This window comes from Haematobia irritans, chromosome 3 (assembly GCF_050003625.1).
Source record: "Haematobia irritans isolate KBUSLIRL chromosome 3, ASM5000362v1, whole genome shotgun sequence".
Taxonomy (NCBI): domain Eukaryota; kingdom Metazoa; phylum Arthropoda; class Insecta; order Diptera; family Muscidae; genus Haematobia; species Haematobia irritans.
This window is the reverse complement of record NC_134399.1, coordinates 88,883,194-88,903,422: the sequence shown is the minus strand read 5'-3', so window position 1 is coordinate 88,903,422 and position 20,229 is coordinate 88,883,194. Positions and strand designations below refer to the sequence as shown.

At 36.3% G+C, this 20,229-nt stretch overlaps 2 protein-coding genes across 2 annotated transcripts; both read right to left on the bottom strand.

The window, feature by feature from the left end:
• Positions 1 to 2,069: 2,069 nt before the first annotated feature.
• LOC142231043 (uncharacterized) lies at positions 2,070 to 4,080 on the bottom strand. The gene is made up of 2 exons (XM_075301661.1): positions 3,957 to 4,080; positions 2,070 to 3,895 (listed from the first exon to the last, which is right to left on the bottom strand). Exons 1-2 carry the CDS (start codon positions 4,078 to 4,080, stop codon positions 2,070 to 2,072), a joined length of 1,950 nt encoding a protein of 649 aa, XP_075157776.1.
• Positions 4,081 to 4,088: 8 nt separating this feature from the next.
• On the bottom strand, positions 4,089 to 7,412 carry LOC142231042 (uncharacterized). The gene is made up of 2 exons (XM_075301660.1): positions 7,145 to 7,412; positions 4,089 to 7,084 (listed from the first exon to the last, which is right to left on the bottom strand). The coding sequence occupies exons 1-2, from the start codon at positions 7,410 to 7,412 to the stop codon at positions 4,089 to 4,091; spliced, it is 3,264 nt and encodes a 1,087-aa protein (XP_075157775.1).
• Positions 7,413 to 20,229: the final 12,817 nt, after the last annotated feature.

The window sequence follows — 20,229 nt, the reverse complement described above, 5'->3', positions numbered from 1 at the left end:
TTTGGTACATGGTGTTGGTATATGGTCTCTAACAACCATGCAGAAATTGGTCAACATCGGTGCATAATTATATATAGCCCCCATATAAACCGATCCCCCGATTTGGCTTGCGGAGCCTAAAAGAGAAGCAAATTTCATCCGATCCGGCTGAAATTTGGTACGTGATGTTGGTATACGGTCTCTAACAACCATGCATAAATTGGTCCATATCGGTCCATAATTATATATAGCCCCCATATAAACCGATCCCCCGATTTGGCTCACGGAGCCTCTAAGAGAAGCATATTTCATCCAATCCGGTTGTAATTTGGAACATGGTGTTAGTATATGATCTTTAACAAGCGTGCCAGAATTGGTCCATATCAGTCCATAATTATATATAGCCCCCATATAAAACGTTCTCCAGATTTGGCTTGCGAAGTCTCCAAGAGAAGAAAATTTCATCCAATCCGGTTGTAATTTGGATCATGGTGTTAGTATATGATCTTTAACAACCGTGGCAGAATTGGTCCATATCGGTCCATAATTATATATAGCCCCCATATAAAACGTTCTCCAGATTTGACCTCCGGAGCCTCTTAGAAGAGCAAAATTCATCCGATCCGGTTCAAATTAGGAACGTGGTGTTAGTATATGGTCCCTAACAACCATACCAAAATTGGTCCAATCACACAAAAATTGGTCCATATCGGTTCATAATCATGGTTGCCATTAGAGCCAAAAATAGTCTACCAAAATTTTATTTCTATAGAAAATTTTGTCAAAATTTTATTTCTATAGAAAATGTTGTCAAAATTTTATTTCTAGAGAAAATTTTGTTAAAATTTTATTCGGTTCATAATAAAATTTTCATCATTGTCAAAATTTTATTTCTATAGAAAATTTTCTTTAAATTTTATTCGGTTCATAATTATGGTTGCCACTCGAGCCAAAAATAATCTACCAAGATTTTATTTGTATAGAAAATTTTGTCAAAAGTTTATTTCTATAGAAAATTTTGTGAAAATTTTATTTTTATCGAAAATTTTGTTAAAATTTTATTTCTGTAGCGGTACCGCAACTTAAGTAATTCGATTGTGGATGGCAGTGTTTAGAAGAAGTTTCTACGCAATCCATGATGGAGGGTACATAAGCTTCGGCCTGGCCGAACTTACGGCCGTATATACTTGTTTGGTATAACCCCCATATAGACTGATCTCTCGATTTTTACTTCTTGGGCGTCTAGAGACTATATTTTCTGGCCGATTCGTTTGAAATTGAAAATCTGGAGGTATTTTAAGATCACAAATATGTGAGTAGCAAATGGTTCCTATCGGTTCATGTTTTGGTATAGCCCCCATATACACCGATCTCCTGGCTTTATTTCTTGGGCTTCTAGAATCCGTAGTTTTTATCCGATTTGCTGGAAATTAGTAATCTATAATAAAATTTTAGACAAACGAAATTTCTTTTTCTTATAAAGTGTTTTCGTTTATTCAACGATTGTCTCTAAAATTTGTGTCAAAAGAAAACTTTGCTTGTCTAAAATTACGTTTCTCAAAAAAGAAAACACTTCTTTCAGGGTATAGCAGGCGCACTGATCATGAAAATTGCTTCAAACTGAAAGTAAAAGTTCCAGATTTTACTCATCGTATTTAAATAAATGCGGAAAATCTACAGATTTAAGATTTTAAGTCAATGCGTAATTTCAACATATACACGATATGTTTATATTTTCTCCAAAAACTCAAACAAAATTGGTTCTCATAAATCCAGAATCTTATCTGGCCTTCATAGGTAGAATCTTTAAAGTTTGTCTTCGGGAGCTGGCTCGTTTGGGAGAAGATTTGTCATGAAACCCCCTACAATTCTATATATTATCAAGTAACCCACTACGACGAAGAGTTTTCATAGTAAACTATTATACTTGATTCATGGTGGTGGGTATTTAAAATTCGGCCCGGTCGAATTTACTGCTTTATATACTTGTTAATTATATTTATGTTATATCCTATAGCAGTGTAATGCAACTGTGTTCTTGAACATTCTCCCCCACGTTGAACGCTGCAGGTTCAACTAGCCGGAGATATTTAAATTTCGGGTGACTGGGTAGCATTCGTGTCCGGAACGCCTTGACGTGGTTGTGGAGTGGGCGTGGGTGGTTGGATTGATTCACCGCCTCTTTTCAGAAATATCCATCCAAGGTAGAACATCAACAGCATTGAAGATATGATAAGAGCTGTGTAACTTATTGCCATATGGTGATGTCTGTCGGAGTGGTAGGTGGTGCGAAAAGTTGAAATGTCAGCTTCCTGAAGTTTGTTCTGGAGATCTGTTAGCTGCTCGGTATGGTTTATTAATAGCTGATCAGTCGAGTTGAGAATTGCAGTGGACCTTTTCTCATGCGTTGTTAAGTTGAATTTCGGAAAGCGAGAGTAAGATGCTTGAATAAAACTTGATGCATTATAATGACCTCGTAGAGTGACTTCAGAGGTTTTGAGGGTGCAAATTGGTTCAAGGTTGATGATCCCGGAACCTTGGAGCGTGTATTGTAGAGTTTTTGTTCCGCAAACAGTACTGACGTCAATTTCATATGTGGTAGCATAAATCCATTGGTTCTTATGATGTAGTTGTTGCCAGATGATAGGCTCCTTGTAAATGTTGAGTTTGCATCTGGTTGTTGGTTTATGCCTGAACATATCTACTTCGCACGAAGCCGCCATAGATCCCTTCGAGAATATCGCGTGATTATTATCGCAGATAAAAGTATCACCGCTTGGTTGAATACAGTTGCGAATGTCATCACTGGAGAGTGGCATGTATTCATCTCGATGGAGATTGATCGCCAAGTACTCTGTTTGGAGGTGTATCGCAACAAGGGTGCCGTTCTCGTTTGCAGGCACCGCAAATATCTTCAACAACTCAAACGTTTGCTGGTCAACTAGAGGGAGTCGTATCTCGAACATAACCTTGTCTTTAGTGACTGCTGCCTTTGTTCGCATGATTTTGTAGAATTGAATGAGGTCAATGTGATCGATTACGTTAATTTCTCTTTGCAGCTGATCCGGCGTTAGTAAGGATGGGCTAATCCTCCCATGATGGGAGTCTGTAAGAACATCAACGATTTCCGCTTCAACTTGGCGTAGTCTTGTTGCTGCTAGAGTTAGTTCGTTGGCAAGAAGAGCTATTGTGTGAGCTATCTTAAGCTGAGCTTTTTCTTCTACCACTTGGTTATGTATCATTGATATGGTGGTTTGGACTTCATTTATTCTAGTTTTTAAAGATAACTCATCTTCCTTTATTATATTTAAGGTCGAGTCGACAATTGAGGTTTGATTGTGTAACAGCGATGTGAGATGGCTTCTGTCCATCTCTGCTCTTTGTATCGTATTGTCCATTTCGGTGGCATAGTCAGCGTCTAGAATTCCAAACAGAGATCTTGCGACATTACCGATAATATTTAGAGCACCTCTACGCAATCTTCTTGGCATGATGATATCTCTTTCCTGGATTAATTCTGCTCTAGTTTGCTTGAGATGAGATGCGAAGTTGTTGCACATTGCTTCGTGAGGAGACATTTTGCATAGTTCGGAGAACATCTTTATACCGTCAGCGAAGTTGTCAATTTCTGATTTAAAGGGTATAAGATTGTAGTAGACCATGAGCTTCCATTCTGCTGTGGCTATCCGTGCCGTACCAATACCTTCAAAATATAATCCGGGTTTTGTTTCAAATGGTTGTGGTCGCATGGGATTACATAATACAACCGGTAGTATCAGAAGAGCCAGTAGTGTTGTGCACAATAAATTAAAGTTATTGGGCCTCGATCGTTTTGTTGTGGCTGGCTCCTGTTCATCTGGTGGCCTTATTCTTTTGTGATCCTCCTTTTCTTTGATATCATCATTGAATAATGGCGCTAAGCGATGGATTGGCCGTTTAATTATACCTGATGAAGTTTTGACATCGACTACACGCACGTTTCCATCTTGTCCTTTGTAGGTTTTGATGATGCGTCCAAGTGGCCACTGCATGACCTGTACGTTGTCCTCCTTGATGATGACAAGTTGGTCGGGTTTGATATTTGCTGATGTCGTCCTCCATTTGTGTCTCTATTGGAGTTGTGACAAATACTCACTGGACCACCTATTCCAAAAACTGTGTCTTATTTCTGACACGAGTTTCCATCTTTTAGATAGTGGTGTTGGTGGCTGGTTTGTTCTGGCGTCAATTTGTGCGGTCAGGGGTTCCCCTATAAGGAAATGACCTGGCGTCAGTGCGGTTAGATCGTTGGGGTTTGAAGATATGGGAGTTAGTGGTCTTGAGTTTAAAATTGCTTCAATTTCTATGACTACCGTTTCCAGTTCTTCATAAGTAAGGGAGGCGGTGGACACCGAACGCAGAAGAAGATGCTTGGCTGATTTCACCGCTGCTTCCCAAAGGCCTCCGAAATGGGGGGCTCTGGGAGGGATGAATTTAAATTCGATCATTTCTTTGGAACATGCCCTTCCAATAGTCTCTTGTGATTCCTTCCCGAATATTGAGGTCTCCAGTTCCTTCAGTTGATTTCTAGCCCCAACAAAATTTGTGCCGTTGTCTGAATATATCGTTTGGCATCGCCCGCGTCGCGAGATTAATCTTTTTAGGGCTCCAATAAAGGCGTCTGTAGTTAGATCAGTCACAACTTCCATGTGGATTGCCTTTGTGGCAAAACAGCAAAAGACTGCGATATACACCTTATGTGGACGCTTTCCCCTAAGCTTGTAGTGTACCCAAAATGGACCGCAATAATCTACTCCAGTGTTTAAGAAGGGTCGACATGGCGTTATTCTGTCTTCTGGTAAATCACCCATTATCTGTTGATACATTTTTGGTTTGGCCTTTGTACAACGAATGCAATTGTGAACTGTGTTCCTTGCCATTGTTTTGCCCTTTATAATCCAGAATCCCCTTTCTCTTGTTGTATTTAGCAACGTTTGTGGACCGCAGTGATGGTTTTCATTGTGCAGCATCACGAGGATTAGTTTGACGATGGGGTCATTATAAGGCAATATTATTTGATGTTTCATTTCGTATGAGAGATTTGACGCATCTAGTCTTCCGCCAACTCGAAGAATATCTGATTTGTCAAGGAAGGGGGATAGACTGATAATTGGGCTGGATCTGCTGAGTTCCTTGGTTGTCTTTAACTTGTTAATGTCGTCTTTGAAGTCAGCTGATTGTATGGTTTTGACTATTAGATGCAAAGCTGAAGTTAACTCTATTGGGCTTAGCACTTTGGTTGCTGGTCGATCGGCTGACGATGTCCTGCTGTTTTTGATAAATCGCTGGATATAAGCCACAACTCTTTGAAGATAATCGAACGAATTGCGGTGGTTGATTTTGTAAATGATTTGTTCTAATCCCATTTGCGTGGCTGTAGTGACAATAACAGGCTTTCGTTTGAATTCTAATTCACTTGTTGGATGCAGTTCCTTCGCGAACTCCTTAGGCCAACTGTCTTCATTTCCATGTAAAAAAAGGGGTCCATAGAACCACATGTTGCACTCCGGTAATTGTTCTGGTTTTAAACCTCTGGAGATTAAGTCTGCGGGATTATTTTTGGAGTCGACGTGTCTCCATTGACTGTTGATGGTGAGTTCTTGTATTTTGCTAATTCGGTTAGCCACAAAGGTTTTGAGTGACGATGATGCCGAATTTATCCAATGCAAGACAATTTCGGAATCAGACCAGAAGAAGAGCTGTTTGTCTTCGTATCTTAGTTCATTTTTTGTTTTGTTGGCCAGTTCTGCTCCTAGAAGTGCTGCGCAAAGTTCTAGCCTTGGCAGCGATACCTTTTGGAGAGGCGCAACTCTGGATTTGGCGCACAATAGCCGGACGATTATCCTTTTATTTGGGAGTTTAGATCGAATGTAAATTGCGGCTCCATAAGCCCTTTCTGATGCGTCCACAAAGACATGCATTTGAATGTGCTTCGCAGTTTGGCCGTCGAAAACGTGGCGTGGGATGTGGGTATTGTCTAACATATTTAGTGCATTACGAAAGGCGTGCCATTTTGTTTTTCGATCTTCAGGGAGTTCATCATCCCAAGATATTTGATCCTCCCAAAGTTGTTGAATGAATATCTTGGCTGCCACTACGACTGGGCCTGCTATACCTAACGGGTCGTAGATTCGTGCTACATCTGATATGACAGATCGCTTTGTTATCACTGAGACTGGCTGAAGATTTGCCCTAAGGCAGAATTGATCCGATGCTGGGCTCCATATCAGTCCCAATGCCTTGATTGATGCGTTTTCAAAATCAAGGTTGACTTCTTGATCATCTTGCGGTATGTCTTGGAGGAGTTGGCGATGGTTTGCACACCACTTCCGTAACTTGAAGCCGGCTTCGTTGAGTAAGGCGGTGAGTTGAGATTGCATTTCCTTGGCTGCTACTAAACTATCTGAACCGCTCATCCCGTCATCGACGTAAAAGTCCTGCTTCAGGATCGTTGCGCCAAGTGGATATTTTTCCATCCGGGTAATCGCTAGCTTTTGTAGACACCTTGTCGCCAGATAAGGAGCTGATGATGTTCCATAAGTGACAGTGTTTAGTTGAAAATGTCGTACTGGCTCCCCTGGATTGTCCCTCCATAAAATGAGTTGAAGGTTCCTGTCTCGCTCGTCCACGAGAATCTGACGATACATTTTTTCAATATCGGTGGTGAAGACAAATCTGGGTAGTCGGAAACGTAGAAGCATTCCAAATATGTCCCCTTGCACTGTTGGACCAGTCAGTAAAATGTCGTTTCGTGACCGATTTGTTGACGTTTTTGCTGAAGCATCAAATACGACTCGAAGTTTAGTTGTGCTGCTCTCCGGACGCAAAACACAGTGATGCGGAATGTAGTACCGAGGGCCTGGCAGGTTTTTGGGGTCGATTTGAGTCATGTGGCCAAGATCTTCGTATGACTGCATGAAGTCCTTGTATTGTTTTTCAAGATTGTTATCGCGTTTGAATCGTCGTTCCAAGGCAAGGAATCTGGAATATGCGGATGTTTCTGATTCACCAAGTGTTGTGGCATCCTCAGACAGGGGTAGACGCACAACAAATCTTCCATTGATATCTCTGGTTGTTGTTTGAATGAAGTGCGTTTCACACGCCTATTCTGCAACTGTGAGATTGCTTTCTGCAGGGACTTCCTCGATTTTCCAGAATTTTTCCAGTAGTTCGTTTGTTGCTATATCGTCTTCACTGAAAACTGCACATGTTGCTTCGGTTGTGCTGTCGTCTGCCAATCGTCCACTGGCGATCCACCCAAGTTTTGTGTTCTTCAGGACGGGTAAATTGTCTGCTAAGTGTAGTGTTCCTGATAGCAGAAGATGACAGTAAAACTCTGCGCCAAGCAACACATCAATTTTTGCCGAATTTTGGAACGATGGGTCTGCCAGCATTACATTTTCGGGAATAGACCAGGATGAAATGTCGAACGATGCACTAGGTTGATGTGGTATTATGTTTGGGAGAACATAAGCCTCCAGCCTGGATGAAAACTTGCTTGTGAGTGACTCGAACTTAACGTTTACCCGTTAATGCAGCAGCGAATTGTGTTTACATGAACACTTAGTGCATGTCTTGGATGTGCATTCCTTGGAACGATGATCGGGTTTAAGACAGTTTACGCAAAACCCTTTCTTTTGTACCCACTTAAGGCGATCCGCAATGTTCATTGCTAAGAATTGTTTGCAGTAATATATTGGATGGCCCTCCGAACACAGGGGACATCCACTTGATTTGTACGTTGTTGTTGTTGCTACTTGCTTTGCCTTGTCCTTTCCACCAACAGCTTCAAGTGCTTGGAAGCGGTTTCGTAAAACCTTCAGGAAATTGTTTAACGTCTGTAGCTCTGTTGGGTTTTCTAGCGATTGTTCGTACATGATGTGTGTTTGGCGATCCAATTTTTTGACCAACACATGTAAAAGTACCGGGTCCCAGTTGTCGATGTTGATCCCAATGTTCGTCAGTGCGGACAGACTTTCGTTGAGGACGTCGTGGAACTCTTTCAGAGATTTGGACTCGGCCGTTAAGTTTCCCCAGCTAAACAATTTTTGAAGTATTGTGGACACTAGGACTCGCTTGTTGTTGTACCTGTCCTTCAACGTGTTCCATGCCGTTGTGTAGTTTCCTTCAGTGAGATCCAGGTGACGTATTAATCGTTCTGCTTCCCCGCTCAAATTGGCCTTGAGATACCACATCTTTTGGATTGCCGGAATATCTTGCTCATGTATCATTTTCGAGAATATGTCCGAAAATGGTTGCCACGATAGGCAATCTCCATTAAACCTTGGTATGGATATCTTTGGTAGCTGTAGGTTGCAACTACCCTTTGCTTGCTGCATTGATTCCGAGGTTATGTTTTCGCTTGATTGTGTTTTCGAAAGAGACGCTATTTGAATTGCAACGTTCTCTTCTAAGGCTTCATAGTCTTCGCTGTCATAACCCTCAGCCGCCGGGTTGGCACACATTTCCCAAATGTCCAAATGAATAGTCTCGATCTTCTGCCATAATCTGTCTATAGCAGATAGAGATTGGACTGGTGATTGAATTAGACGTTTCAAGGACGATTTAAGTGCTGCTTGACGTCTTATCAGTCCATGAATGTTGTTTGCGGGTGCACCAGCACCTTGATTTACTAGCACTGATGATGCGGATGGGTTGTCTGCGGTAAACCCTGCTCCGCGTTCTGCTGGCAATGGCTTCGTTTGCCTGCTCAGACCTTTAATTAGCTGCTCTACTTCCTCAATAGTTGTATTGTATACGATTCCTATTGATTTATGGATATCTTCGACAATATACGGGTCATCTTCGCCCAACATCGAGTTGTTGCGTATGATATTTTCCGCTGTGTCAAAGGCTTTCCATTGAGCAATTAAATCTTCTTTTTTCTTTGTATAATACTCCACAGATCTTCGCTCGTGTGGAGTTTTCTTTATGTTGGCTACCGCTTTTTCTATGTTTGCGGCCCTTTCCTTTTGACGGATTATCAAATCCTTTAAGTTTTCCATTTTTGAATTTCGTCGGTACTGGAAGACTTCAATTTAGACTGCGATCAATGTATGGCGATCCAATGTGTAGCGATCCAATGTGTAATGAACGTGTAACGGGATCAGTGTTCCTTTTGTCGATGTCACCAACGGGATTATCACCAACGGGATTATTTTTCCTTTTGTCGGGGTCACCAACGGGATTATCACCAACGGGATTATTTTTCCTTTTGTCGGGGTCACCAATGTCTTATTCGTAGGGTAGTTCAAGTACAAACAAGAACTGTATAAATTCCTAAAGTTGTTCAAGTACAAACAAGAACTGTTAGATGTTGGACATAGGGTACTTGAACCGTATGTCGATGATAATGATGCAAAACGCCAATTTGATCTAGCATGATGTTTATTTTCATTCAAGTTATTTATACTAAATAACTGATGATTAGTCAGAATACTAAGTTAACATGTTGGATATGTAGCCTATGTTATGTCAGTGACTTAAATAATATTTATGCTGACTTAGTATATTAGTTTAATGAACTAGTGCAGCAGAAGTCGACAACCTGACCAATTATTGTCGGTGAAATTTGATTCTTTATTTAAATAGGTCGGCTGTTGACTTCTGCTGCTTACAATGCAAATGATATTTAAACATATATGCTCTATAATATAGCAGCGTAAATGCTACTTACTATGTAATTAATTTTAATTATATTTATGTTATATCCTATAGCAGTGTAATGCAACTGTGTTCTTGAACATTTGGTTTCTATCACATATTAAATAGTAGATGGTGCACCGCAAAGAATATTGTCGGGAGGCCAAATATTTCACATGCTTAAAATACGAATACGAATTTTGCTTAGAATAGAAGACGTATTTCTCTGAAATAAAGTTTTTTCCTTGTCTAAAAGTCTCTAAACTTTTCAATGAAGTCTGTCCTTATAGCTAACTGATTCGACATAAAAATATGTATCCTAATATGAATGAAAAATTCGTTTTAATGAAGTCAAAATGGATTTAATATTTCTGAAAAAATCTTCAAAATTAATCAAATGTTTCAACACATTGTTTTAAAGTCATTATACCCTAAACCACATAGTGGTTAGGGTATAATAAGTTTGATCTGCCAAAAAATGTGCCTACCAGAAATATTGATTTTAGACCCCATAGAATATATACAGATCGACTCAGAATCACCTCGATCTAGCGCTTGGTGTCCGTCCGTCCGTCTGTCCATGTATTTGTTGTTCAAAGGATTCCGGTCGCAATTATTAACCGATTTTGATGAAATTTGGTACAGGGAGTTTTTTGGGCACAAGGACGAACGCTATTGAATTTGGAAGAAATCGGATCAAATTTGGATATAGCTCCCATATATATGTATCGCCCGATTTCGACAAATGGGGTCACGCTGTGCCCCCATAAAATAAAACTCAATTGAACAAATTATACAATGTTTGTACTATAATTGTCTCGAAGAGGAGCGGAGCGATTTTTTTTCTCGGAGCGGAGCGTGGAGCGGATCGGTTTTCTTTTCTCCGGAGCGGGAGCGGAGCGGAGCGAAAAAAATGGACCGCTCCGGATCCCTGATCTGAACCGATTTCTTCCCAAATCAATAGGGATCTATTCTGAGCCAAAACACATACTTGTGCCAAATTTGAAGTTGTTTGGACTAAAACTGCGACCTAGACTTTGATTACACAAATGTGTTCACGGACAGACGGACAGGCGGACATCGCTATATCGACTCAAGAGCCCACCTGAGCATTTTTGCCAAAGACACCATGTGTCTATGTCGTCTCCTTCTGGGTGTTGCAAACATATGCACTAACTTATAATACCCTGTTCCACAGTGTGGCGCAGGGTACAATAAAATCTTGAAAAAATTTTGTATTGTAATAACATTTTGACAAAGTTGTCTATAGTAATAAGATTTTGACAAAATTTTCTTTAGTAATAAAATTTTGGCAACATTTTCTATAGAAATAAAATTTTCGTAGATTATTTTTGGGGATCGGCTTTATAGACCGATACGGACAAGTTTGGCATGGTTGTTAGCGCTATACGTAACAGTGGACCGATGTAGCCCATTTTCAATACCATCCAACCTACATTAATAACAACTACTTGTGCCAAGTTTCAAGTCGATAGCTTGTTTCGTTCGGAAGATAGTGTAATTTCAACAGACGGACATGCTTAGATCGACTCAGAATTTCACCACGACACAGAATATATATACTTTATGGGGTCGTAGAGCAATATTTCGATGTGTTACAAACGGAATGACAAAGTTAATATACCCCCCATCGTATGGTGGAGAGTATAAAAAACAAAATATATTTTTCGCTAGTACACAGAAAAATAATTGACGAAAATTTTTTCAATTAAAATTTTAATTGAGTTTATAGCTCCTAATATCAGACTTTTCTGTTCAGATTGTGATAAAACTCCCATAACCATGTACCCCTTAATGTTCTTAAAAATGGAAATGCGGTTTATCTCCCAAACGTATACCATTGATACCCCACAAACAATGTTTACTAATTCAGTAGGGGTGGTTTAGGGTATGATATAGTCGGCCCCGCCCGACTTTCTACTTTACTTATTTGCTTGTTATTAATCATGTGGTTGCAAAATCAACTATAGCTCCTAATATCAGACATTTATCTTCAGATTGTGATAAAACTCCAATAAACATGTACCCCCAATGTTCTTAAATATGGAACTACGCTTTATCTTCCAAACCTACATCAATGAGCCACATCAAACCTACATCAATGAGCCACCTACATCAATGGTGCAATGGTTAGCATGACCGCCTTGCATACACAAGGTCGTGGGTTCGATTCCTGCTTCGACCGAAAACCAAAAAGATTTTCAGCGGTGGATTATCCCACCTCAGTAATGCTGGTGACATTTCTGATGGTTTCAAAGCTTCTCTAAGTGGTTTCACTGGAATGTGGAACGCCGTTCGGACTCGGCTATAAAAAGGAGGTCCCTTGCCATTGAGCTTAACATGGAATCGGGCAGCACTCAGTGATAAGAGAGAAGTTCACCAATGTGGTATCACAATGGACTGAATAGTCTAAGTGAGCCTGATACATCGGGCTGCAACCTAACCTAACCTAACCTAACTTACATCAATGATGCCCACAAATGCTTATGTTTACTAATTCAGTAGGGTTTTCTTTTTACTTACTTGTTTCATAATGGACTTAATATTAGTGGCATATAAAATCAAGTATAGCTTCTAAGATCCGGCATTTCTATTCAGATTGATATAGAGCTCTATCTTCCAAACCTATTTCAAGGTGTCACCTATTCTCTCTTATTAGGGCATCAGAAAAACATTCAAATGTTTTCATTGCATAAAATATATTTTTGTTAGCAATCCTCAAATATAAATAGCAACCGTTGCGCCAGTGAACATTGAGTTGGCTAGTTTTATTTATTTGCACTCGATTAAGTCTTTTATGTATTTATTGCCATATGATCATTCAATATTTAGTGTCAATCAATTATTATTCCAAACTTGGAACAGGTATTTCTAAAATTAAATGGAATATCCGTTAGTTTCATTGATAAAATCAACCGGCAAATCGTTGGCATCCGATGTCAATCATCTCAAGAGTGAATCTTACCAAAATGTTTTGCATTTGCCATCAAAGTACAAAATTAATGAGGGGTTGTCATTTAAGACGCCTATAAGACTACATTAGAAAAAAACCTATGACCAACTGCCTTACTAACAAACAACTAAATATAAAATGAACAAACATAACTGATGGAGGGGGAGACAAACATAAAATTTTAACATGCGGTGGGAAACCTCCTTTGTTTGGTAAATAAACGGCGTCTTTATGTCTAATGACCACAAAACAACTCTACATGATACTGAACCTTGAAATCGAGTTTGTAGTACATGCGAGATGTCTGCATAAGATGGTGTTTACACCCAAGCATAATTTGGTCATGCATTGTGGCTACAAGCGTTAAGGTTAGATGGGTGCTGCGGCTAATGCATCTTTACTCATATTGAGGAAGCCATATTCTGCTTCCGATGCTAATTGATAGGCGTTTAAGAAAAACAAACAAGGAAAAGCATTAGTCGTGCTGGGACGACGTTTTTACACCCTTCAACACTCTCGAAAATTAACTTATTTTTATTGTAAAAACTTATATTGTTTAAGTTTATTTTTAATTTTTTTTTTTTTTTAACTTTTCCCAGTATATTGAAATGTTCTTTCCTCCAAGTACGTCTTAAAAAGGTTTAAAAAGGGTATACATTTCAATGACCGTACAAATAAGTTCAATGCTAACAAAAGCACACTCAAAAAAAATTTATGTGGATCCAAAGATTTTTGGTATTGATTCGGAGCCAAAGATGTGACTCCTTTAAAATAAAGACATTTTTTAGCGACCTATCTGGCTTCAACTCTAGGATCAATAAAATTAAAATTAGGATACCGATATCATTTATCAAATTTTCATTCCCTTTTAGCGGCATATTAATAATCTTTTGAACTGGGCAATCTTTTTTTCAGTGAATAGTCGGACAGATGGACACAGAATTTTACCTAGATCAAGATTATAACTGCATTACAAATAAAATGACTATGTATAGTTATAGCCACCACTCTAGGCTTCAACTCTAGGATCAATAAAATTAAAATTAGGATACAGATATCATTTATCAAATTTTCATTCCCTTTAAGCGGCATATAATAATCTTTTGAACTGGGCAATCTTTTTTTCAGTGAATAGTCGGACAGATGGACATTGGTTCAGAATTTTAGCACGATCAAGATTATAACTGCATTGCAAATAAAATGACTATGTATAGTTATATCCACCACTACTATAGTGGTGGATATAACAAGCAATTTATATTTCTTCGATTTAGAAAATATTGACCCAGAAGCAGAAACCATAAAAAGGCCATTGATATTTCTGACTAGACTACATGTAAGTCTTGTTCATAATATGTGAATACATTAATTTTTGTAAAAATATTCTGAACGAAATTTGTAAACAAGTTTAAAACATATTTTTAGATTTTATTACGCACAAAAATGTTTTTGATCTTTAACGCTGGTAAGCGAATGATACCGAAAAATATTTTGGGCCAAAATTGAAGACACACCTTTAAGTGTTGCTTTTTGTGTATGTGTGTATAGATTGAATATATTTAATTTCAATTCTTTTATATAGAAAATTTTATCAAAATTGTATTTCTAGAGAAAATTTTGTCAAAATTTTATTTCTACAGAAAATTTTGTTAAAATTTTATTTCTATAAATCATTTTGTCAAAAGTTTATTTCTATAGAAAACGTCAAAATTTAATTTCTATAGAAAATTTTGTCAAAATTTTATTTCTATAGAAAATGTTGTCAAAATTGTAGTTTTATAGGAAATTTTGTCAAAATTTTATTTGTATAGAAAATTTTGTCACAATTTTATTTGTATAGAAAATTTTGTCTAAATTTTATTTGTATAGCAAATTTTTGTCAAAATTTAATTTCTATAAAGCATTTTGTCAAAATTTTATTTCTATAGCAAATTCTCAAAATTTTATTTCTATAGATTTTTTTTGTTATTTTATTTCTATAGAAAGTTTTGTCAAAATGTTATTTCTATAGAAAATTTTGTCGAAATTTTATTATACCCCGCGCCACACTGTGGAACAGGGTATTATAAGTTAGTGCATATGTTTGCAACACCCAGAAGGAGACGAAATAGAAACATGGTGTCTTTGGCAATAATGCTCAGTGTGGGTCCCTGAGTCGATATAGCCATGTCCGTCTGTCCGTCCGTCCGTCTGTCTATCTGTGAACACATTTTTGTGATCAAAGTCTAGGTCCAATCGCCTTAAAATTTGGCACAAGTTCCTGTTTTGGGTCAGAATAGAACTCTATTGATTTTGGAAGAAATCGGTTCAGATTTAGATATAGCTCCCATATATATCTTTCGCCCGATATGCACTTATATGGACCCAGAAACCAGAGTTTTACCCCGATTTGCTTGAAATTTTGCACAAACATAACACTTGGTCGTATAGTCATGTGAGCAAAATTTGATTGACATCGGTTCAGATTTAGATATAGCTCCCATATATATCTTTCGCCCGATTTTCCGTCATATGACCACAGAGTTCAAAGTTGTAGTCCGATTAACGTGAAATTTTGCACAGGGAGTAGAATTAAAATACTGAGTATGCATGTCAAATTTGGTTGAAATCGGTTCAGATTTCTATATAGCTTCCATATATATGCTTTTCCGATTTGGGCAAAAATGACCAAAATACCCACATTTTCCTCATAAAATCGCCACTGCAAAGTCGGAAACTTGTAAAAGTGACTCAAATTTTCCTTTATTTCTAATACATATGTTATCTATCGACCGATAAATCATAAATACACTTTTGCGAAATTGTCTCAAAATTGGTTCTGATTATAATGTTTCCCATATTTACATAGTGTACCATCCCAAGGCATTAGCCGACTTAAATTTTAAGTCTGTAGATTATAAATTTTGTTCAGATGGAGTCAGATTTAAATGTATGTATTTGGGACAAAAACCTTTATATATGTAGCACCCAACATATTTGACGGATTTGATATAGTATCGAAAATGTGGATTTACAAAGTGGTGCAGTGGAGAGAAATTCACCAATGTGGTATCACAATGGACTGAATAGTCTAAGTGAGCCTGATACATCGGGCTGCCACCTAACCTAACCTACAAAGTGGTGCAGGGTATAATATAGTCGGCCCCGCCCGACTTTAGACTTTCCTTACTTGTTTCTATAGAAAATGTTGTCAAAATTTTATTTCTATAGGAAATTTTGTCAAAATTTTATTTCTATAGAAAATTTCGTCAACATTTTATTTCCATAAAACAATTTGTCAAAATTTAAATTCTATAGAAAATTATCAAAAATTTATTTCTATAGAAAATGTTGTCCACATTTTATTTCTATAGAAAATTTTGTCAAAAGTTTATTTCTATAGAAAATTTTGTCAAAATTTTATTTGTAGAGAAAATTTTGTCAAAATTTTTATTTCTATAGACAATTTTTTTAAATTTTAATTTCTATAGATAATTTTGTTAACATTTTATGTTAAGCTGATGATACCGAAAAATATTTTGGGCCAAAATTTTGTCAAAATTGTATTTCTAGAGACAATTTTGTCAAAATTGTATTTCTATAAAACAATTTGTCAAAAGTTTATTTCTTTAGAAAATGTTGTCAAAAATTAATTTCAAAATATTATTTGTATAGAAAAATTTTATTTGCATAGAAAATTTTGTCAAAATTTTATTTGTATAGAAAATTTTGTCAAAATTTTATTTCTATAAAATATTTTGTTAAAATTTTATTTCTATAGAAAATTCTCAAAATTTTATTTCTATAGATTTTTTTATTTTATTTCTATAAACAATATAAAATATAAAATTTTGTCAAAATTTTATTTCTATAAAACAATTTGTCAAAAGTTTATTTCTATAGAAAATATTGTCAAAATTTAATTTCAAAATTTTATTTGTATTGAAAATTTTGTCAAAATTTTATTTGTATAGAAAATTTTGTCAAAATTTTATTTCTATAAAATATTTTGTCAAAATTTTATTTCTATAGAAAATTTTGTCGAAATTTTTTTTCTATAGATAATTTTTGTCAAAATTTTATTTCTTTTTTTTGTCAACATTTTGTCAAAAGTTCATTTCTATCGAAAATGTTGTCAAAATTTTATTTCTATAGAAAATTTTGTCAAAATTTTATTTCTAAAGAAAATTTTGTCAAAATTTTATTTCTATAAAATAATTTGTCAAAATTTTAATTCTATAGAAAATTGTCAAAATTTTATATCTATAGATTTTTTTGATTTTATTTCTATAGAAAATATTGTCAAAAGTTTATTTCTATAGAAAATGTTGTCAAAATTTTATTTCTATAGAAAAGTTTGTCAACATTTTATTTCTATAAAAATGTTCTCAAATTTTTATTTCCAAGAAAAAAATTGTCAAAATGTTATTTCTATAGATAATTTTTTCAAAATTTTATTTCTGTGGACAATTTTTTCAAAATTATATTTCTATAAATAATTTTGTCAACATTTTATTTCTATAGAAAATTTGTGAAGTACCTCCTCTTAGTTGGTGAGGAATATTTGGCAAAATTGACCAAAATATCAAGAATTCTACCAACCTAATAAACAGTAAAAAATCTACTATGTTTTGCAGAATTCTACCATCTGTGGCAACCGTGCTCAGAATGAATATTTGTGGACTATAGCCCTATAGACGTCAAAGTTAAAGCGAGCAAGGTTGCCAGATATTCTTGAGCGATATTCCCAAAATAATTATACCTGGTAATAGGATTTTTTTCTGATAACACCCAAGAAAAGTAATTTCCTCTAGAAAGAAATTTTAATAGGATTTTTTTTTGGTTTCAACCAAAGAAAAAGTAATTTCCTCTAGAACGAAATTTTAGGCAAACAAAATATCCTTTCATTATAAAGCGCTTGTCTTTAATCTTTTTCTTTGTTTTTAAAGAAAGAAAAATTATTGTCAAAAGAAAACTTTGTTTTCTAAAATTTCGCTGCTCAGAAAATAGAACTCTTCTTTCGGTAAAGTTATTCCTAGTCAATCTTTGTGTATGGGTAATATTATGAAATAAACATATTTGGAGCAATGGATTCTAAATTGTTTATAAATTCATTATGATGGTCATACAAAACAATTCTATACATAAGTGTAAAAATCTATTGTATTGACAACTGACACGTGTTTCCATCAAATAAATTAATAAAGACCAATGTACCGTTTAATAATTATTTTCAAGATCAAACATCTGTTAACAAATGATTTAATTATTTTTATTGTCGATTATTGCTATTTTTTGTTACGAATTCAAATGTTTTAATAAAGCTCTTAAGAGATTTACGCTTCCGTTTGCAAATAAATTAGGCAATTCTATATATATTGTTTTGGCCATATAAAATGTTTATAGAAATACTATTGGAAATTATCCCAATAATACGGCTAGACAGGAAAACGATTTCTGTTCACTAGACCTAATACAAAAGACTTAAGACACAAAGCTGCTTAGCAGCAATCAACTTCATTAATATTGACTCTTAACGCATGGCAAAATATATTCGAAAACCTATTAAAACGAAATGAAACTGGTTTTATTTTCTCTTTTCATATTTGTTTATTTATATTTCCTACCATCACAGATGTCTTTAAACATTTTTTGTCTTTAAATTTATCATTATGTCAAAATTCTTAGTTTTCTTACGATAAAAATACCATGGTACTGGTACATGACGTAAATATTTATTGTAAATATTAGAGTTGGATGAAGAGGTTACGTTATGTCATTTTGTATAGGATAAGGGTAAATTGGGAATGTTTTATGGGTAAGGGCATTTGGTCTTGTAGATGAAGTAATCCTTAATTTTTGTAAAAAACAATTCAGAACAAGAATATGTCGTAGTTGTTGCTGACATTAAAGCAATATTCTAAAAATTCCTGTCGGAATTCAAAACAAAAATAGCACAATTAGGAAATAGGCATAGACATATGCAAGCTACGCCTCAACCCTTACATGCACAAGCACACCAATTTCTCCAAAAAAATATAATATGTAATATGGTGTCGCTAGTATTATTTTTTTATTATTATTTTTATATAGTACCAACCTTCAAATGATTCGTGTCAAAATTTGACGCCTGTAAGTCAATTATTTTGTGAGTTAGAGCGTCTTTTATGAAGCAACTTTTGTTGTTGTGAAAAAAAATGGAAAAATAGGAATTTCGTGTTTTGATAAAATACTGTTTTCTGAAGGGAAAAATACGGTGGAAGCAAAAACTTGGCTTGATAATGAGTTTCCGGACTCTGTCCCAAGCATGGTGAAATGTGCACGGAGGACAGTGAACGCAGTGGACGCCCGAATGAGGTGGTTACCGACGAAAACATCAATAAAATCCACAAAATGATTTTGAATGACCGCAAAATGATGTTGATCGAGATAGCAGAGGCCTTAAAGATATCAAGGGAACGTGTTGGTCATATCATTCATCAATATTTGGATATGCGGAAGCTCTGTGCAAAATGGGTGCCGCGCGAGCTCACATTTGACCAAAAACAACAACGTGTTGATGATTCTGAGCGGTGTTTGCAGCTGTTAACTCGTAATACACCCGAGTTTTTCCATCGATATGTGACAATGGATGAAACATGGCTCCATCACTACACTCCAGAGTCCAATCGATAGTCGGCTGAGTGGACAGCGACCGGTGAACCGTCTCCGAAGCGAGGAAAGATATGGACTGATATGGACCACTTTTGGCATGGTTGTTAAACATCATATACTACCACCACGTACCAAATTTCAACCAGATCGAATGAATTTTGCTTCTCCAAAAGGCACAGGAGGTCAAATCTGGGGATCGGCTTATATGGGGGCTATATATAATTATGGACCGATTTCGACCAATTTTTGCATGGGTGTTTGAGGCCATATATTAACACCACGTACCAAATATCAACTAAATCAGATGAATTTTGGTCTTCCAAGAGGCTCCTGAGGTCAAAACTGGTTATCGGTTTATATGGGGGCTATATATAATTATGCACCGATGTGGACCAATTTTCGCATGGTCATTAGAGACTATACACTAACACCATGTACCAAATTTCAGCCGGATCGGATGAGATTTGCTTCTCTTAGAGGCCTCGCAAACCAAATTTGGGGGTCCGTTTATATGGGGCCTATATAATTATGAACCGATGTGGACCAATTTTTGCATAGATGTTAGAGACCATATACTAACACCATGTACCAAATTTCAGCCGGATCGGATGAAATTTTTTTCTCTTAGAGGCTCCGCAAGCCAAATCTGGGGATCGGTTTATATGGGCTATATATAATTATGCGCCGATGTGGACCAATTTTTACATGGTTGTTAAAGACCATATACTAACACCATGTACCAAATTTCAGCTGGATCGGATGAAATTTGCTTCTCTTAGAGGCTCCGAAAGCCAAATCTGGGGATCGGTTTATATGGGGGCTATATACATGTAATTATGGACCATACATATAATTATGGATATAATGTGGACCAATTTTTGCGTAGTTGTTAGAAACCATATACTTACACCATATACCAAATGTCAGCCGGATCGGATGAAATGTGTTTAGAGGCTACGCAA